This window comes from Engystomops pustulosus, chromosome 10 (assembly GCF_040894005.1).
Source record: "Engystomops pustulosus chromosome 10, aEngPut4.maternal, whole genome shotgun sequence".
Taxonomy (NCBI): domain Eukaryota; kingdom Metazoa; phylum Chordata; class Amphibia; order Anura; family Leptodactylidae; genus Engystomops; species Engystomops pustulosus.
The window spans coordinates 89,280,170-89,299,398 of record NC_092420.1 but is presented as its reverse complement, the minus strand read 5'-3'; the positions used below and the strand labels follow the sequence as shown (position 1 = coordinate 89,299,398).

The 19,229-nt window shown below is 48.9% G+C and overlaps 1 protein-coding gene across 4 annotated transcripts in view; it reads right to left on the bottom strand.

Moving 5' to 3' along the window:
* PIK3R3 (phosphoinositide-3-kinase regulatory subunit 3) overlaps nucleotides 1-8,803 on the bottom strand; it is an 87,295-nt gene extending 78,492 nt beyond the window's left edge. For 3 of the 4 annotated variants that reach the window (XR_011850438.1, XR_011850439.1, XM_072128641.1), the window contains exons 1-9: nucleotides 7,125-8,803; nucleotides 2,951-3,056; nucleotides 2,766-2,864; nucleotides 2,448-2,628; nucleotides 2,243-2,368; nucleotides 854-996; nucleotides 598-774; nucleotides 356-430; nucleotides 115-282 (exon numbers count right to left, since the gene is read on the bottom strand). Coding sequence is in view for 2 of the 4 variants with exons in the window: in XM_072128641.1 (XP_071984742.1) it covers nucleotides 115-282; nucleotides 356-430; nucleotides 598-774; nucleotides 854-996; nucleotides 2,243-2,368; nucleotides 2,448-2,628; nucleotides 2,766-2,864; nucleotides 2,951-3,056; nucleotides 7,125-8,520 (2,471 nt within the window). In the remaining 2 variants the exon portion in view is untranslated. Of the gene's footprint in view, nucleotides 1-114; nucleotides 283-355; nucleotides 431-597; nucleotides 775-853; nucleotides 997-2,242; nucleotides 2,369-2,447; nucleotides 2,629-2,765; nucleotides 2,865-2,950; nucleotides 3,057-3,563; nucleotides 3,588-7,124 lie in introns of those variants that run through there. The other variant, XM_072128642.1, reaches the window with a different exon arrangement.
* Nucleotides 8,804-19,229: the final 10,426 nt, after the last annotated feature.

Here is a 19,229-nt window from a genome sequence, read left to right as displayed (position 1 = left end):
AGTACAGCCTGCCAGAATTTATAAAACACATCCATAAATCTAGACACAGATTGTAGTGTGGGCCACACACATGTCAAGCTTAGGACAAATAAACCAAAAGAAGGCGTCACTCACACCACAGAACAGGCGTAACAGCCTTTCTTGCTGCTTTCCCGGATCAAAAAGGCGCCGTCAGGCTTTTCGTGAAGCAACTCCTCTGCTTGTATCCGATTTATATCCCCAACAAACCAGGTGTTCTGGTCGTAGTGCGGACAGTCCTCTTCCTCACACAGGAGGTACGTCCTGGGGAACAAGGGAGAGGAGGTTATAGTGTGAACACATACATGCTGCCACAACCCTTGTACAGAGAACTCACTCATCAAGTTTCTCGTTCTTGATTCCCAGCCATTCATTAATTCGCTTCTGCTGCACTCCTTTGTGATTGAGCCATCTGTCAAGGAGAGAAAAAATTCTTTTATTAAGAGACACTGCGGGCAGATCATGATACAGCGGGGGAGGGAGCTCTGAATCACATGGGGGAACAACATGAGCAGACAGATGAGAAGGCAATCACTACAGGTTATCGGAGTGGCGAGGAGGCGACATGGCTTGACTTACCCCAGGTACTGGTCTCGGATCTTCCGCAGTTGGATTAGATCGGGTTTGATGCTATTCATCCTCTTGTCTATTTCCCGGTTGTCCAGTGCTTGCTTCTTCAAGTCCTGCTCCAGTCGCAGTTTGCCATCGTGAATTTCCCCCAATCGAGATTTGAGTTTCTCATGATTGACCACTATTCTGTAAAAGCAGTGAATGTGAGAAGCTGCAGTGGTCCCGGTGTAAGAAGAGTTACTTTTCTGAGATGTGACAGCCTTACCTCTCCATCTCCTTATTATTGCCTCCTTGGCAATAGCGTTCCATGATTTCTTTGCTGTATCGCTCTTGGGAATGGCACTGCTCCTCGAAGATCTTAATGGTCTCATTAAAGGCTTCAATGGCAGTCCGCTTCATCTGAATCTCCTGTAACATGCACTTATGTTATTCGTCAAGCCAGAGACTCATAAAACAATGCTAATGCCTACGGTCCCTTCAGAACCGTCCCAGGTCTGTACCTATATCTAAGCCAGGTATGGCCCTCGTGAGTGGCCACTCCTATATGTAAGCCGGGCATGCTATCCTATAACTAAGCCAGGGACGGCCCTCGTGAGGGTTCACTCCTATATAATAAGCCGGGTAGGGCTATCCTAAAACTAAGCCAGGGAAGGCCCTTGTGACAGGCCACTCCTATATGGAAGCTGGGCAGGGCTATCCTTATCCTGTTTCTAAGCCAGGAACGACCCTCATGAGAAGCCAATCCTAAATACAAGTCGGGGAGGACCTTCGCGAGAGGCCACTTCTATATTTATGCTGGACAGGGCTATCCTATATCTAAGCCTGGAACGACACTCGTGAGAGGCCACTCCTGTATGTAAGCCGGGCAGGGCTATCCTCTACATAAGCCAGGGACGACCCTCATGAGAAGCCACTCCTATTTATGAGTCGGGCAGGGCTATCCTATTTCTAAGATAGAGACGGTCCTAGTGAGAGGCTACTGCTATATGGAAGCTGGGCAGAGCTATCCTGTATCTAAGCCAGGAATGGCCCTTGTGAGAAGCAACTCCTATATATAAGCCGGGGACAACCTTCGTGAGAGGCCACTTCTATATGCATGCTGAACAGGGCTATCCTATATCTAAGCAAGTGACGACCCTCGTGAGAGGCCACTCCTATATATAAGCCGGGGACGGCCTTCATGAGAGGCCACTTCTATATATAAGCCAGGCAGGGCTATCCTTGATCTAAGCCAAGGACGACCCCTTGTGAGAGGCAACTTCTATATATAATTCGGACAGGGGTATCCTATATCTAAGCTAGGGACGGCCCTCGTGAGAGGTCACTCCTACATATAAGCCGGGCAGGGCAAACCTACATCTAAGCCAGGCAAGGCCCTCGTGAGAGACCACTCCTATTTATAAGCCTGGCAGGGCTATCCTATATCTAAGCCAAGGACGGCCCTTGTGAGAGGTCACTCCTATACGTAAGCCGGGCAGGACTATGCTATATTTAAGCCAGGGACGGCCATCGTGAGATACCACTCCAATATACAAGTCGGGCAGGGCTATCCTATATCTAAGCCAGGGATGGCCTTCGTGTGAGACCACTCCTTTATATAAGCCGGGCTGGACCATCCCATATATAAGCAGGAGTCATGACCTGAGACACTGACCTGAGATGACTTGGTGTATTCTTCATACAGTCCATCATACTCTTTACTCTTGTCCTGAAATTGTCCGTGGCATTCCTGCAGCTTCTTCCCTACAGCATCAATGTTGTCTTCCTTTATGATTTGTTCCTGTGAAGGACAGAGCCCGGGGCTGTCAGAAAAGCAGGAATCAGCCACACAGGAGGCTCGTGTGCTGGACGTAACTCACCTGCTGGAAGCGGGATACTGGATGCAGTAACTTCACGTCTAGCTTAGGGTTGTATTGGGCCAGGGACTCATGCCTGTAGTGGTCGATCAGTTCCACAACAGATCTGAATGTCAGAGGATCGGAAAAGCCATACTTTCCATCTTGGTGGTAGATCTTTATGAGTTTGTTGTTTCCACCCTTCCTATAACCAAGCAATAGGGAAGCGGTTAGGGTAGAGGACATGTACGAACCTAGTCACAGATTAGCCAAGCTCCATCGCACAGGGCATCACACTTAATGGCATGAGAACAATGGATGCTGCCGTGTATCAACACCTACCGCAGGGTGAGTGTGTAATCTCCTTGTGTCTTGGTGGAGGCGTCACGGACCAAAAATGTCCCGTCCGGCATGTCTCGCAGCTTTTCGTTGACTTCCTCCCTGGAGGCAGAAACCAATGATACGAGAGATGAGACGCATGGATGTGGAGTCAGACTCTGTTACAGCACAATTATACAGGTCCTTACCGTGATATGTCTCCCCAGTACCACTCCACGTCCTCTAGGGGTGTCAGCGTTGTGCCCCTGCTTTGACACACCAGACTCAAAGGCTTGGGGGGTTTGGGAGGAAGAGCTGAAAAATCACAGAGAAAAACCCAGATCAGACAAGACTGAAAGGTGGGGGGGAAACTTATAGTACAACTTCAGACGTATCGATAGAATTCTCCGCAAATTATAATTGGTCAGCAGAGAGCCATGAAGTATAACGTTACTGCTCCTGTAATTCAGTATTACAGGCACTGCGTCTGCGCCCTCATTATCATCTAACTGGGTGTACAAAACCGAGAGATACAAGGCTGCACAGCATATAAAGTGTGTGTGTGTGTGTATGTATGTATGTGTATATATATATATATATACACCCCAAGCAATATAGAATGACTCTGACTACAGAATAATACAAGGCACCTAATGCCAGAGAGAAATATAATACACAGAGATACAAGGCTGCACAGTATAATAGTGCAGTGGATACTTGTAGTGTAATATGGAGCAGAGCCATGTACTACAGTTGAAGACCAGGTATCGAGTTCTGAGCCATGGAGCGCTCGCTAGTAACCCTAATCCTCCTCCATCCAACCTGATCTCTTGTCTTAATCCCAAATCAGACGCCGTTGGCATAAAGTAATCTCTGAATGGAGACAGTGGAGCAGCCAATCAGAAGCCGGCAAGGGGATCGTATGTTACTGACGTTCACTGCATACAGAGCATGTCCGGGGGAAGCTCAGAGGGAATAAGACATGTTCACACCAGCAGACGGAGGCGCTAGGGGGAGGGGACACAACCTCACAGGACCAAGCTGTCTGCCCACAATACCCAGGCACAGCGGGCACCATAAGGCTGACGTCACACACAGATCCCTGTGACATCAAATACTGCAGCAGTGTGAAAGCACCCCGACACAGCCTTGCACTGACCCTCCAATACTGATTCCAGGGGCGGCATAGAAGCACCCCGACTTAACATGGCACTGCCCCCCCCAATACGGAACCCCCCCATAGAGCCACCCGACACAGCCTGCACTGAACCCCCAATACTGATGCCAGGGGCGGCATAGAGGTATCTCGACACAGCCTGGTACTGAACCCTCAATACTGGATCCAGGGGCAGCAAATAATAACCCCCGATACAGCCTGGCACTGACCCCCCCCGATACTGATACAGCTCTGTGTATATGTAGTGTAGGGGGGGGGGGGGCACAGCGTGTATATGTAGTGTAGGGGGGGGGGGGGCACAGCGTGTATATGTAGTGTAGGGGGCGGTACAGCTCTGTGTATATGTAATGTTGAGGGGGAACAGCTCTGTGTATATGTAGTGCAGGGGGCAGTACAGCTCTGTGTATATGTGGTGTAGGGGGGGCACAGCTCTGTGTATATGTGGTGTAGGGGGGGCACAGCTCTGTGTATATGTAATGTAGGGGGGGCACAGCTCTGTGTATATGTAATGTAGGGAGCACAGCTCTGTGTATATGTGGTGTAGGGAGAGCACAGCTCTGTGTATATGTGGTGTAGGGGGGGCACAGCTCTGTGTATATGTAGTGTAGGGGGGGCACAGCTCTGTGTATATGTAGTGTAGGGGGGGCACAGCTCTGTGTATATGTGGAGTAGGGGGCAGTAGAGCTCTGTGTATATGTGGAGTAGGGGGAGCACAGCTCTGTGTATATGTGGTGTAGGAGGGGCAAAGCTCTGTGTATATGTGGAGTAGGGAGAGCACAGCGCTGTGTATATGTGGTGTAGGGGGGGCACAGCTCTGTGTATATGTGGTGTAGGGGGGGCACAGCTCTGTGTATATGTGGTGTAGGGGGGGCACAGCTCTGTGTATATGTAGTGTAGGGGGAGAACAGCTCTGTGTATATGTGGTGTAGGGGGGGCACAGCTCTGTGTATATGTGGTGTAGGGGGAGAACAGCTCTGTGTATATGTGGTGTAGGGAGAGCACAGCTCCGTGTATATGTAGTGTAGGGGGGGCACAGCTCTGTGTATATGTGGAGTAGGGGGAGAACAGCTCTGTGTATATGTGGTGTAGGGAGAGCACAGCTCTATGTATATGTGGTGTAGGGGGAGAACAGCTCTGTGTATATGTGGTGTAGGGGGAGAACAGCTCTGTGTATATGTGGTGTAGGGAGAGCACAGCTCTGTGTATATGTGGTGTAGGGGGAGAACAGCTCTGTGTATATGTGGTGTAGGGAGAGCACAGCTCTGTGTATATGTGGTGTAGGGAGAGCACAGCTCTGTGTATATGTGGAGTAGGGGAGCACAGCTCTGTGTATATGTGGAGTAGGGGGGAGCACAGCTCTGTGTATATGTGGAGTAGGGGGAGCACAGCTCTGTGTATATGTGGAGTAGGGGGGCACAGCTCTGTGTATATGTGGAGTAGGGGGAGCACAGCTCTGTGTATATGTGGAGTAGGGGGCAGTACAGCTCTGTGTATATGTGGAGTAGGGGGCAGTACAGCTCTGTGTATATGTGGAGTAGGGGGCAGTACAGCTCTGTGTATATGTAGTGTAGGGAGAGCACAGCTCTGTGTATATGTGGAGTAGGGGGCAGTAGAGCTCTGTGTATATGTGGAGTAGGGGGGCACAGCTCTGTGTATATGTGGAGTAGGGGAAGCACAGCTCTGTGTATATGTGGAGTAGGGGGCAGTAGAGCTCTGTGTATATGTGGAGTAGGGGGGCACAGCTCTGTGTATATGTAGTGTAGGGAGAGCACAGCTCTGTGTATATGTAGTGTAGGGAGAGCACAGCTCTGTGTATATGTGGAGTAGGGGGAGCACAGCTCTGTGTATATGTGGAGTAGGGGAGCACAGCTCTGTGTATATGTGGAGTAGGGGAGCACAGCTCTGTGTATATGTGGAGTAGGGGGCAGTAGAGCTCTGTGTATATGTGGTGTAGGGAGAGCACAGCTCTGTGTATATGTGGTGTAGGGAGAGCACAGCTCTGTGTATATGTGGAGTAGGGGAGCACAGCTCTGTGTATATGTGGAGTAGGGGAGCACAGCTCTGTGTATATGTGGAGTAGGGGGGAGCACAGCTCTGTGTATATGTGGTGTAGGGGGAGAACAGCTCTGTGTATATATGGTGTAGGGGCAGTAGAGCTCTGTGTATATGTGGAGTAGGGAGAGCACAGCTCTGTGTATATGTGGTGTAGGGGGGGCACAGCTCTGTGTATATGTGGTGTAGGGGAGAGCACAGCTCTGTGTATATGTGGTGTAGGGGGAGAACAGCTCTGTGTATATATGGTGTAGGGGAGAGCACAGCTCTGTGTATATGTGGTGTAGGGGCAGTAGAGCTCTGTGTATATGTAGTGTAGGGGGTGGTACAGCTCTGTGTATATGTGGTGTAGGGGGCAGTAGAGCTCTGTGCATATGTGTTGTAGGGGGGCACAGCTCTGTGCATATGTGTTGTAGGGGGGCACAGCTCTGTGTATATGTGGTGTAGGGAGAGCACAGCTCTGTGTATATGTGGTGTAGGGAGAGCACAGCTCTGTGTATATGTGGTGTAGGGAGAGCACAGCTCTGTGTATATGTGGTGTAGGGAGAGCACAGCTCTGAGTATATGTAGTGTAGGGGGGCACAGCTCTGTGTATATGTGGTGTAGGGAGAGCACAGCTCTGTGTATATGTAGTGTAGGGGGGCACAGCTCTGTGTATATGTGGTGTAGGGAGAGCACAGCTCTGTGTATATGTGGTGTAGGGAGAGCACAGCTCTGTGTATATGTGGTGTAGGGAGAGCACAGCTCTGTGTATATGTGGTGTAGGGGGAGAACAGCTCTGTGTATATATGGTGCAGGAGGGCACAGCTCTGTGTATATGTGGTGTAGGGAGAGCACAGCTCTGTGTATATGTGGTGTAGGGGGAGAACAGCTCTGTGTATATATGGTGCAGGAGGGCACAGCTCTGTGTATATGTGGTGTAGGGGGGGCACAGCTCTGTGTATATGTGGTGTAGGGGGGGCACAGCTCTGTGTATATGTGGTGTAGGGGCAGTAGAGCTCTGTGTATATGTGGTGTAGGGGGCAGTAGAGCTCTGTGTATATGTAGTGTAGGGGGGGCACAGCTCTGTGTATATGTAATGTAGGGGGGCACAGCTCTGAGTATATGTAGTGTTGAGGGGGTACAGCTCTGTGTATATGTAGTGTAGGGGGTACCTGGTGGTGGGGTGTCCATCTCGATGTAGAAGATGAGCTCGGAGGAGTAGGGCATGCTGAGGGTTTCCCCACTGTTGCTGTGGTACATGCTGAGGGTTTCCCCTTGCATGATGGGGGTCATCTCGATGTCACTGTGGTACATGTTGGCGGTCTTCTCGTGGTCGCTTTTGAACATGCTGTGGTTGTTCTCACTGTGGTATGTGATAGGGGTCTTCTCGCTGCTGCTGTGGTATATGCTGGGGGTTTCCTCGCTGTGGTACATGCTGGGGGTCTCTTCGCTGCCCCTAAAGTATATGCTGGGGGTCTTCTCGCTGCCGCTGTAGTATATGCTGGAGGTCTCCTCCCCGTGGTACATGATGGGGGTCTCATCGCTGTGATTCATGCTGGGGGACTTTTCGCTGTCGCTGTGGTATATGCTGGGGGCCTCCTCACTGTGGTATATACTGGGGGCTTTTTCCCTGTGGTACATGCTGGGGGCCTCCTCGACGTCACTGTGGTGCATGCTAGGGGTCTTCTCGCTGTCGCTATGGTAGATACGGGGGGTCTCCTCGCTATCCCTGTGGTATAAGCTGGGGGTCTTCTCGCTGTGGTATATGCTGGGGGTCTCCTTGCTGTCCCTGTGGTATATGCTGGGGGTCTCCTTGCTGTCCCTGTGGTATATGCTGGGGGTCTTGTCGCTGTGGTAAATGCTGGAGATCTTGTCGCTGTGGTATATGCTGGGGGTCTCGTCGCTGTGGTAAATGCTGGGGGTCTCGTCGCTGTGGTAAATGCTGGGAGTCTTCGCACTGTCTCTGTGGTACACACTGGGGGTCTTCTCGCTGTGGTACACACTGGGGGTCTTCTCGCTGTCTCTGTGGTACACACTGGGGGTCTTCTCGCTGTGGTACACACTGGGGGTCTTCTCACTGTGGTATATGCTGGGGCTCTTCTCGCTGTGGTACATAATGGGGGTCTTCTCGCTGTGATATATGCTGGAGGTCTCCTGGCTGTGGTATATACTGGGGGTCTTCTCGATGTGGTAAATGCTGGGGGTCTTCTCACTGTCTCTGTGGTACACACTGGGGGTCTTCTCGCTGTCTCTGTGGTACACACTGGGGCTCTTCTCGCTGTGATATATGCTGGGGCTCTTCTCGCTGTGATATATACTGGGGGTCTTCTCGATGTGGTAAATGCTGGGGGTCTTTTCGCTGCCCCTGTGGTACACACTGGGGGTCTCCTGGTTGTGGTACACACTGGGGGTCTTCTCGCTGTCCCTGTGGTATATGCTGGGGCTCTTCTCGCTGTGGTATATGCTGGGGCTCTTCTCGCTGTGGTACATAATGGGGGTCTTCTCGCTGTGGTATATATTTGGGGTCTTCTCGCTGACGCCCCGCTCCCATCTCCTTTCTCCCCTCATCACATTTCATTATAAGAGCCTCGTGCGCCAACCGGCAACCTGCGGAACCTACCACCGCCGCTGCCGGGAGGGGGAAGGAGGGGGCGGGGACCTGTCATAGAAACAGAGCCGCACGGCCCACCGCCCACTACACAAGCTGGAAGTGGCACAATACACACAAAACACCCCCGCGGAGCTCCAGCTCCGCCATACCGCTACGGCAGCCCCTCGGTGCCCCGGTCCCTATGTCCACGACCCCTCGCAACAGTGAGGGAGAAGAACCCACATGGTACAGTCCAAAAACTGGCCCCAAGCCAAAGCCGTTACAGGCAGGCGGGGGCGGGGCCTATATGAGACAGTAAAGTGACGTGACGATTGGCTGAAGTAGAAGCGCGGTGGGGAGTGAAGGACAGCGCTGAGTGGCTGGAGGGAATCCATGGGCGGGGCGTTGTCTCAGCTTGCTTCTTTGTCTGCGTGAAGTACGCGAGAGCTTGAGAGATGAAATAATCTCTCAGCTCCGCCCCTTCCCTGCGGCACCCAATCAAGGGATAGAAAAGTCGGACAGCTAGTCTAATTGGTTCTCGCAGTTACTAAGAGGGACAAAGGGTGAAAGAAAGCTTCAGAGGAGTGAGAAAACAGGAGAAATGACCGAGGACGAAGATGATGAGGATGAGAGAGAGAAAGATGGGGAGTGAGAGGACGGGCAGGAACTATGAGGATGGAGAAGAGAGAGGAATGATGAAGAGGGGGAGAAAAGAAGAGGAAGGAGAGAGAGAAAATATAAAGAAGAGGGAAGATGAGGAAAGATAAAGAAGGAGGAAGAGGACAGAGAGAGAGGAAAGATGAGGGGGAAGAACAGGAAGGGTGGGATAGGAAAGATGAGGAAGAAAAGGGAGAGGAAAGATGAGGAGGAAAAAGATGGAGAGAGGGAGAGGAAAGATAGGGAGGGAAAGGAAAGTTGAGGAGGAAGAAGATGGAGAGGAAAGATAAGGAGGAAGAACAGGGAGGGAAAGGAAAGATGAGGAGGAAGAGTAAAGATGAGGGGAGAGGGAGAAGAAAGATCAAGAGGCAGAAAGGTAGAGGAAAATGAGGAGGAATTAGAGGGAGGGAGAGAGAGAAAAGATGAGGAAAAAGTGAGGGAGAGGAAAGATCTGGAGGAAGAAGAGTGAAGAGAATAAAGATGAGAAAGAGTAAGGGTTGGAGAGGATAGATGAGGAGGAAAAAGATGGAAAGAGGAAAGATGAACAGAGGAGTACAGGGAGAGGAAAGATGGGGAGGAAGAAAAGGGAGAGGAAAGATAAAGAGGAAGAAGAGGTAGAGGAAAGATAAAGAGGAAGAAGAGGGAGAGGAAAGATGAGGAGGAAGAAGAGAGAGGAAAGATGAGGAGGAAGAAGAGAAAGGAAAGATGGGGAGGAAGAAAAGGGAGAGGAAAGATAAAGAGGAAGAAGAGGGAGGAAAGATGAGGAGGAAGAAGAGAAAGGAAAGATGATGGAGGAAGAGAAATGATGTAGTGGAAGAAGAGGGAGCTAGAGGAAAGACTAGGAGGGAGGATGAGGAAAAAGAGGTAGGGAGAGAAAAGATCAGGAGGAAAAAGAGTGAGAACGGGAGAGGAAAGATTAAGAGGGAGGGAGATTAAAGATAAGGAGGAAGAGGAAAGATGAGGAGGGAATGGAAAGATGAGGAAGAAGAGGGAGGGAGTGGAAAGATGAAGAAGAACAAGATGGAGGGAGAGGGAAGATAAGTAGGAAGAGGGAAGGAGGAGGAAGAAAAGGGAGAGCAAAGATGGGAAGGGAGAGGGAACATGAAACGGAAGAAGATGGAGGGAGAGGAAAGATGAGGAAGCAGGTTGTAGATGAAAGATGAATTGGGAGGGAGAGGGAAGATGTGGAGGAAGAAGAGAGAGGGAGAGGAAAGATGCGGAAGAAGAGGGAGGGAGAGGAAAGATGTGCAAGGGGAGGGCCGTGTGCCCATACAGCATTGTACCACCACATATGGGGTAAGGTACACTCGGGAGAAATTGGGTATCAAACTTTATAGAGCATTTCATCATTTAATTCATTATGAAACAGTAAATTTTGGCCTAAATTTTTCCCCAAAAATTCACTTCATCGCACTTCTATTTTGTTTTAGCCTATGTGAAGCACTTAAAGGGTTAATAGACTGTTTTACATACCTAGAAGTATCTACTTTCTACAGTGGGGTAATTTATGGGGTTTTACAATTATTTAGGCCTTTTGAGGTCACTTGAAAGCTGAGTTGTCCCTCAAAATGTGAATTTGGCATATTCATGAAAATTAGAAAAATCGCACCTAAAGTTCTAAGCCTTCTTAGAAAAATGAGGGGACACTTAAAAAAACATGTCATCATAAAGCAGACATTCCAGAAATGTTAGTTTTTGCATTTTGGGTATTTTTGGGGTATATTCTGGAAAGCAGAGTCTTTCAAACTTTGAAAATAAGGAATTTTTCTGAAATTTTGGCAAATTTTCATCTCTATTCAGAATGAAACTCAAAACTTATCAAAAATTTGACAACTAACATGAAGTACATTGGGGTTCAACTACTAAGGGTCGCGGATCGCACTTTCGACTGTTCGCCGTTTTCGGGGATTACACGGCTTCGACAGGTATTTAACAGGTGTCTGCGCTGGGAGTGTGTCACACACGATCTTTTTTTGGCACAGCTGTGCTGGCTTCCATGCGTCAGAAATGGGGGGGGGGGGGGCGTGCCATCAAATGATCCGACTTATTCGGACTGAACGTAGGATTTAACTTTCAAATTGTGTTGCAAGACAATGCACTTACATGCACCACGAAAAAGAAGGTGAACTCCTGAGCAGGGAAGCGACACATGCAGGATATCGGGCGCACGATCTTAGTGAATCGTGCCAGAGTGCATTATCGCCCGACAATGCACTTTTGGTGAACTCCAACAGCCACGTAAGTAAATGAGCCCCATTGTGGCACAATAAAACAATCTCAAAATCACCTGGAAATGTTAAAGCGTTCCGAAGTTATCACCAATTATGGTGAGACAAGTCATATTCTACAAATCATGTCTGGTCATTAAGGTGAAAACAAATGTCGGTGATATCTTGGAGGGTGGCCGACTCCTGTGGCTACTCCTTGTGATGAACGCCTACTCTCGAGTAGACAAAATCCTCAAACGATGGGATTTATTGCAAAAGAAAATACTAATTTATTGATACGTCAATAAAAACACAGCTTGTTAAAAAGGTAATAAGAGGTCCACCATTATATTAGAAGAAGGGCATAAAGGCTTACAGACTTGGAACACCTCAAGACCTGTAGTTCATCCTCCAATGTGTGCGCCAAACTACCTCTCATCAGTTTTCAGGATATCAGGCTTAGAAACTAAAAACATTCAAAGAAACAAATGTTCGAACAGCTGAACATAATATACAGTACATTGACCATAATATAGACAAGTACAAAAAACCTCAAGAAAAGTGTAGGCATCCAAGAAATCCGCAAGGGGCCGAGGGGGGGCCAGATGTTGGACAAGGATAAGACACAAAAATTGAATCAAGATAAGTACTCCTGATCCTCTCATAGAGATCCTACGGATCCTATGTCCGAGGAGACAGTAGTGCACCTGGTCCTCCCCACCGCACTGCGGCTGCAGTGGGGCCAACAGACGCTTGTACAGCAGGGTTGTGTAGATGCAGGGGAGAAGTACCTGCACCTGATGTCCGTTCTCCGTCTCCCCGAGGCTACCGAGGTGAGGCTAGGTCTGGTGGCGCTTGCTGGTGGCGGTTTCTACGTGGTGTCAGTGGAGAAATGGCGAGCGGAATTGGAGTACCGCCTGTTGCAGCACTTACCGGCGCCATCTTGGCTGCAGAGGCCCTGGTGAGATGCCCGTCTGCTTCCCCTTTCTACTATTGCCCATAGTTAGTGCGGTATCAGCTGGTGTGTAGCTTATGCGAGCGGGTTGGACGGAACGCAGCTAGTGCGCATCCGCCTCGGTCCACATCCAGACACGCCCCCCCTACTCAGTTTTATTACTGTTTTAGCTCTAAAAACTAAGTGATGGTCAGTGTAAAATTCCAGGGTGTGAGCGGGGACTCTCTAAGCACACTTTATGATTCCTCTGTGCTGTTAGATGTTGTGTGCTGACAGTGTGCTTAGATTATCAGGGTACATGGTTTATCTACACTTTCATTTACCTTCTGAACATCCTACTAGTATCTGACACATAGAAAGAGAGATGAGAGATGATCAGATCATGGATATAACACACAATGACGCTCTCAGCTCTGCTAACTCACCTATAGGAAACAAAGTTCTGCTATATACCTCCCTCCCCTGGAGGGAGGTAGATCTTATCTGCCAGATCTTATCTGCCTGTAGCTTGTAGCTTTACTCTTCTCACAATGGGGCTCATTTACTAAGGGTCGCGCTGCTCATTTTTGTCAGGTTGTTCGGGGATTGCACGGCATGGACAGGTATTTAATGAGTGTCTGCGCTGGGAGTTTGGCGCACGCAATCCTTTTTTCGGTGTAGCTGCGCTGGCTTCCATGCAACACAAATCAGGGAGCATGCCCTCGGACGATCCGACTGATTCGGACTGAGCGCAGGATTTAACTTTCAAATTGTGTCACAAGCCCAACACTTACATGCACCACAAAAAAAATGGTGAACTCTGCCAGACCAGAGCGAGGAAGCGACACATGCAGGCTATTGGGGCACATTTACTTACCCGGTCCAGTCGCAATCCAGCGGCGGGTTCTCCGACGCTGATTCGGGTTCTGCCGGGATTCACTAAGGTAGTGCGCCGATATTCACCAGGTGTCGCTGCTGCGCCGAGGTCCGCCGAAGTTCACCTGCTTTTTTCTGGTGTATGTGAGTGCTTGATCTTGCGACACAAATGGCTTTTTAAATTCTGCGGTTTTTCCGAATCCTTCGGGTTGTCTGGTGGCCACGCCCCCCGATTTCTGTCGCGCAAAAGTCGGCACGATTGCGCCAAAAATCGATCGCATGCGCCACAATCCCGTGAAATACAGTGCAAAGCGGAAATATTCGGGAAAAACCCGACGGATTCGCGGCTGCGGACCCTTAGTAAATGTGCCCCATTGTGCGCACGATCTTAGTGAATCGCGGCACAGTGCATTATTGTCAGACAATGCACTTTAGGTGAACTCCAGCAGGCGGCTTAGTAAATGTGCCCCAATGTGTTGTTGTTTGCAGGCAGGAAGTCAGTAGGGCACATCTACTTACCCTTCCAGAGTTCACAAAACGAGCATTGTCCGGCGATAATGTATTTTGCCGCGATTCACTAAGAATGTGAGCCCGATATCCTGCATCTATTGCTTCCCCGCTCAGGTCCGCCGGAGTTCACCTTCGGCCGGCGCCACACAGGGCGCTTTGTCTGCGCTTGCAAACGCAGACAAAGTCGCGCCCACCGGGGCGGGCCTCGGCCCGATCGCATCGGCGTTTCTATGGAAACGCCTGCGATCGGGAACGAGCCGCCGGTGTTTTGCGTTAATTTAACGCCGATGCGATCGGGCCGAGGCCCGCCCCGGTGGGCGCGACTTTGTCTGCGTTTGCAAGCGCAGACAAAGCGCCCTGTGTGGCGCCGGCCTTCTTCTTCCTGGTGCATGTAAGTGCTTGGTATTGCGACACAATTTGAAAGTTAAATCCCGCGCTCAGTCCGAATCAGTCCCATCATCCGATGGCACGCCCCCCGATTTCTGTCGCATGAAAGCCAGCGCAGTTGCGCCAAAATCCGGTTGCATTCGACACAATCCCCTGTTAAATACGTGTCACAGCCCTGCAGAACCCAAAAACGACAGAAAATCTGACGGAAGTGCGTTCGCAGACCTTCAGTAAATAAGCCCCTGTGTCTGTGTCTCTGTGGGAGCTCGTCCTGGAATGTAGTGGGAAGGCTGGAGGCAGAGAGCAGAGAGAAGCTCAGTGCAACGACAGACAGAAAACAAGATGTCTGCCAACCCTAAATCTGCCGACCCTGGTGGCAACCAAAATTGTTTACACCACAACTGATAGAGACATGTGAAATGCTGTATTTTTGTAATTAATAATTAAATTTCCGTCTGCAGTTTCCAGCCGGCTCCATTGAGATGTATGGAGCTGAACAGTCTCATCACTGAGACCCCCACCGATTAGCAAGTTAGACCCTATCTTGTGGTTAGAGCCTAACTTGAATTAGTGGGAAAACCCCTTTAAAGGGCACCTACCACCACAAATCTACCTATAAAGGTAGATTGGGTGGTAGGTGGATCAATGGGACGTGAGGATAGCCCTTTTAAGGGCTAATCCTCACGTCCCTGCACTTTTTTAATAACTTTTATTAGGTATTTATTCAAATTTACTTATGCGGCTACTGGGGCGTGAAGTAGCCGCATATGAGATTTCACGAGGCGGCTACTCCACGCCCCGGTAGCCACTTTACCCCTCCTACTCACCCATCTTTGGCGCGCAGCTCCGCGTAGCTGCGCGCCCTCGTCCGGCGATCCTGCCGTCTGCGCATGCGCAGAAGAGCAGGCCCGCGCCTGTTTCAGAGTAGTGACCGCGCAGGCGCGGGCCTGCTCTTCTGCGCATGCGCAGACGGCAGGATCGCCGGACGAGGGCGCGCAGCTACGCGGAGCTGCGCGCCGAAGATGGGTGAGTAGGAGGGGTAAAGTGGCTACCGGGGCGTGGAGTAGCCGCCTCGTGTAATCTCATATGCGGCTACTCCACGCCCCAGTAGCCGCATAAGTAAATTTGAATAAATACCTAATAAAAGTTATTAAAAAAGTGCAGGGACGTGAGGATTAGCCCTTAAAAGGGCTATCCTCACGTCCCATTGATCCACCTACCACCCAATCTACCTTTATAGGTAGATTTGTGGTGGTAGGTTCCCTTTAAGAAACTTGTCTTTGTGGGAATACCCTTAACAACGTCACCATCTACTGACTCTATCTGGTACTGCAACTGCTTAATATCTGCCTGAGAGATGTTAATTAAGTGACCAATCACATGTATTGTTATTCTTATATTGTACAAAGGTGCTGGTTGGATGATAAGCTTGCTACCTCACAATGGGAGTTTATAAAACCCCTTGGGGCTTATTCACTAAGGGTCCTAAGCCGCACTTTTGTCATTTTTTCTGACGTTTTCGGCATTTGCCCTGCTTGGACAGGTATAACTGGGGATTGTGTTGCACGGCATCGGATTGTGGCGCTGCTGCGCTGGCTTTCATGCGACGGAAATTGGGTGGCTATCCGACTGATTCGAACCTGCAGGTCCTTCAAAGGTAGCAGGTTTTTCTTGACAACAAAAGACAATTACCTGTCGCAACTAGTCCTGGAGCCAACAAGAGGGGGGCACTGCTGGACCTTATCCTTACCAACAGACCTGATAGGGTATCAAAACTACAGGTTGGGGGGAACCTGGGTAATAGTGATCATAATATCATTGATTTTGTATTGCGCTTTACTAAGAATGTTAGGGAAGGGGCAGCCAACACTCTAAACTTCAGGAGGGCAAATTTTCAGCAACTAAGGGAAGACCTTGTAGGCACAATGTTCTCAAAGACAAAAGCCCCCCCCCCCCCCAAAAAAAAAAAAAAAAAGCATAAGAGGAACAAGAAAAAGCCAATGTGGCTAACTAGTCTTGTAAGGAAAGCAATAAGCGAGAAAGATAAGGTGTTGAAGGTAGCTATGAGGCATTACAGGATTATAGAGAGAAAAATAAATCCTGTGTAAAAAAGCAGATAAAGGCCGCAAAAATAGAGACTGAGAGAAATATTTTTCAAGTATATAAATGATAAGAAACTAAAAATGGAGAGTGTGGGCCCCTTAGGAATAATATGGGGATCATGGTGGAAGGAGATGAGGAAAGGACCAATCTACTGGATGTCGCCTTCTCAACTGTCTTTACCCAGGAAAATCCCCTGGTGGAAGACACAATGAGGAATAAAGTAAATTCTCTTTGGAATTTCAACAGTTTAACCCAGCAAGAGGTTCGTCGCCGCTTCACAACCACTAAGATAAATAAATCACCTGGGCCAGATAGCATACACCCCCGGGTTCTGCATTAACTATGAAGCGTGATATACAGACCAATATTTTAATATTTTAAGGTATATCTGAGGACTGGTTCTGTTCCACAGGACTGGCGCATAGCAAATGTGGTACCAATATACAAAAAAGGATCAAAAAACGATCCTTGAAACTACAGACCTGTGAGTCTAACTTCTGTGGTGGGGAAAATTTGAGGGGTTTGCTAGAGATGCTATCCTGGAGTATCTCACTGTACATAACCTTATAACCCAAAAAGTCATGGGTTTATGAGGGATTGGTCCTGTCAGACTAATCTGGTTTCTACGAGGAGGTAAGTTCAAGATTAGATTTTGGGGGACACTGTGGATGTTGTATATCTGGACTTTTCAAAGGCATTTGACACCGTGCCACATAAAAGGTTGGTATATAAAATGAGACAACTGGGAATAGAGGAAAATCTGTGTATTTGGGTAAGTAATTGGCTTAGTGATAGAAAACAGAGGGTGGTCATTAATGGCACATTCTCAGATTGGGTTGATGTTACCAGTGGAGTGCCACAGGGGTCAGTATTGGGGCCACTTCTTTTTAATATTTTTATTAATGACCTTGTAGTGGGTTTACACAGTCAAGTTTCAATATTTGCAGATGATACTAAGCTGTGTACAGTAATTAATACTGAGGTCGATAGTTTAGCATTACAGAGGGATTTGTGGAAGCTTGAGGAGTGGGCAGAGAAATGGTTGATGATGTTTAATGTAGATAAATGTAAAGTTATGCACTTGGGCCACGGAAACAAAAAGTATAATTATGTTCTAAACGGTCAATTACTTAGTAAAACTGGAGCTGAAAAGGACTTGGGGGTATTGGTGGATGGTAAACTTAATTTTAGTGACCAGAGCCAGGCGGCTGCTGCTAAAGCAAATAAAATAATGGGATGTATCAAGAGAGGAATAGATTCTCATGATAAAGACATAGTTTTGCCCTTATACAAATCCCTGGTCAGACCACACATGGAATATTGTGTCCAGTTTTAGGCACCAGTGTATAAAAAGGATATAGTAGAGCTGGAACGGGTGCAGAGGAGAGCAACCAGGATTATTAGGGGAATAGAGGGATTAGAATACACTGACAGATTACAAAATTTGGGATTATTCAGTTTAGAAAAAAGACGACTGAGGGGAGACCTCATTACAATGTACAAATACCTGAACGGACAGTACAAGGATCTCTCCAAAGATCTTTTTATACCTCGGCCTGTGACCAGGACACGAGGGCATCCTCTACGCCTAGAGGAGAGGAGGTTCTACCATCACCATAGACAAAGGTTCTTTACTGTAAGAGCAGTGAGACTATGGAACGCTCTGCCGCAGGAGGTTGTTATGGCGGACTCTATGTACATGTTCAAGAGAGGCCTGGATGTCATTCTGGAGAGAAAAAAATATCACTGGTTATGGGGATAAAACATTTATTTAATTCTTAAAGGTTGGACTTGATGGACTTGCATCAACACATGCAGGATATTGGCACATGATCTTAGTGAATTGCAGCAGAATGCATGATCGTCGGACAATGCACTTTTGTGTACTCTGCGGGATGGGTAAGTAAATGTGTCCCCTTGTGTCTGGAAAAGCTCTCTCTGCCCAGGATGGAATAAGAAGCACATCTGTCTGAGGCTTGCTGCCCAGACACTATCCTTACAACTAAGGTCTCTGCACATCTTTGGGCCCAAACCAGAGCCTACCTTAGAGTACTGCAAAGCAACTCCTCCTCTCCAGCCTGAATCTCCCTATACCAGGCTGTGAGCAACCTCTGCCAAACACCATCCAACCAGCAACCTTGAAGCAGTTGAATGGTTCCCTGCTGTTGTGGCCGTTGCTGTGTTCCAGAATAAACGAACTGTGGGGCTCATTTACTTACCCATCCTGATGCTTTACCCGAAAGTGCATTGTCCGATGATAATGCACTGTGCCATGATTCACCTTCTTCTTCCTGGTGCATGTAAGTGCATTTTCTTGTGACACAATTTAAATCCTGAGCTCAGTCTGAATCAATCAGGCACTCTTCCCCATGAAAGCAAACAGCGCCACAAATCCCGAAAATCCAAAGAAAGTGTGGCCGCGTATCCTTAGTAAATAAGCCCCTGTGAGTTTTGTGGTTGACCATTGTCTTTGAGTGATCCTTGCGTAAAGCTGCTACCAACAAGGGAGCCCCATTTACCATCACCCAAGGAACTATCCTACACCTGCAGCCTCTCGACAAGGCCTGTTCCTCCCGTACCCAATGACCATGACCTAGACAAACACTAGGCCACCCTCAGCCAGCCATTCAAGTACCAAAGGGAATCAAGCTGACCCCAAGCGCAAAAACGCCGGGCCCCGGTGGGGCATTTTGTAAGTCACATGAGAGACTAGGAAGCAGCGTCACATAAGACACCGAGGAGAAGCATATGCAGCGCCACATGAGACATTGGGGAATAGCGCACATGAGACGCCGGGAGCAGAGCCACATGAGATGCCAGGGAAGAAAAGTCACATGAGATGCCGGGGAGCAGCAAGACATGAGACATCGGGGAGCAGTATCTTGTGCGCCAAATGTGACACCGGGAGCATTGTCTACATGAAACACCTGGGAAAAGATGGCACACCTCTCTTGAGGCCCCCAGGGAGTAGCAGGTGCTCCTCTCTTGAGGCCCCCAAGGAGTAGCGGGTGCC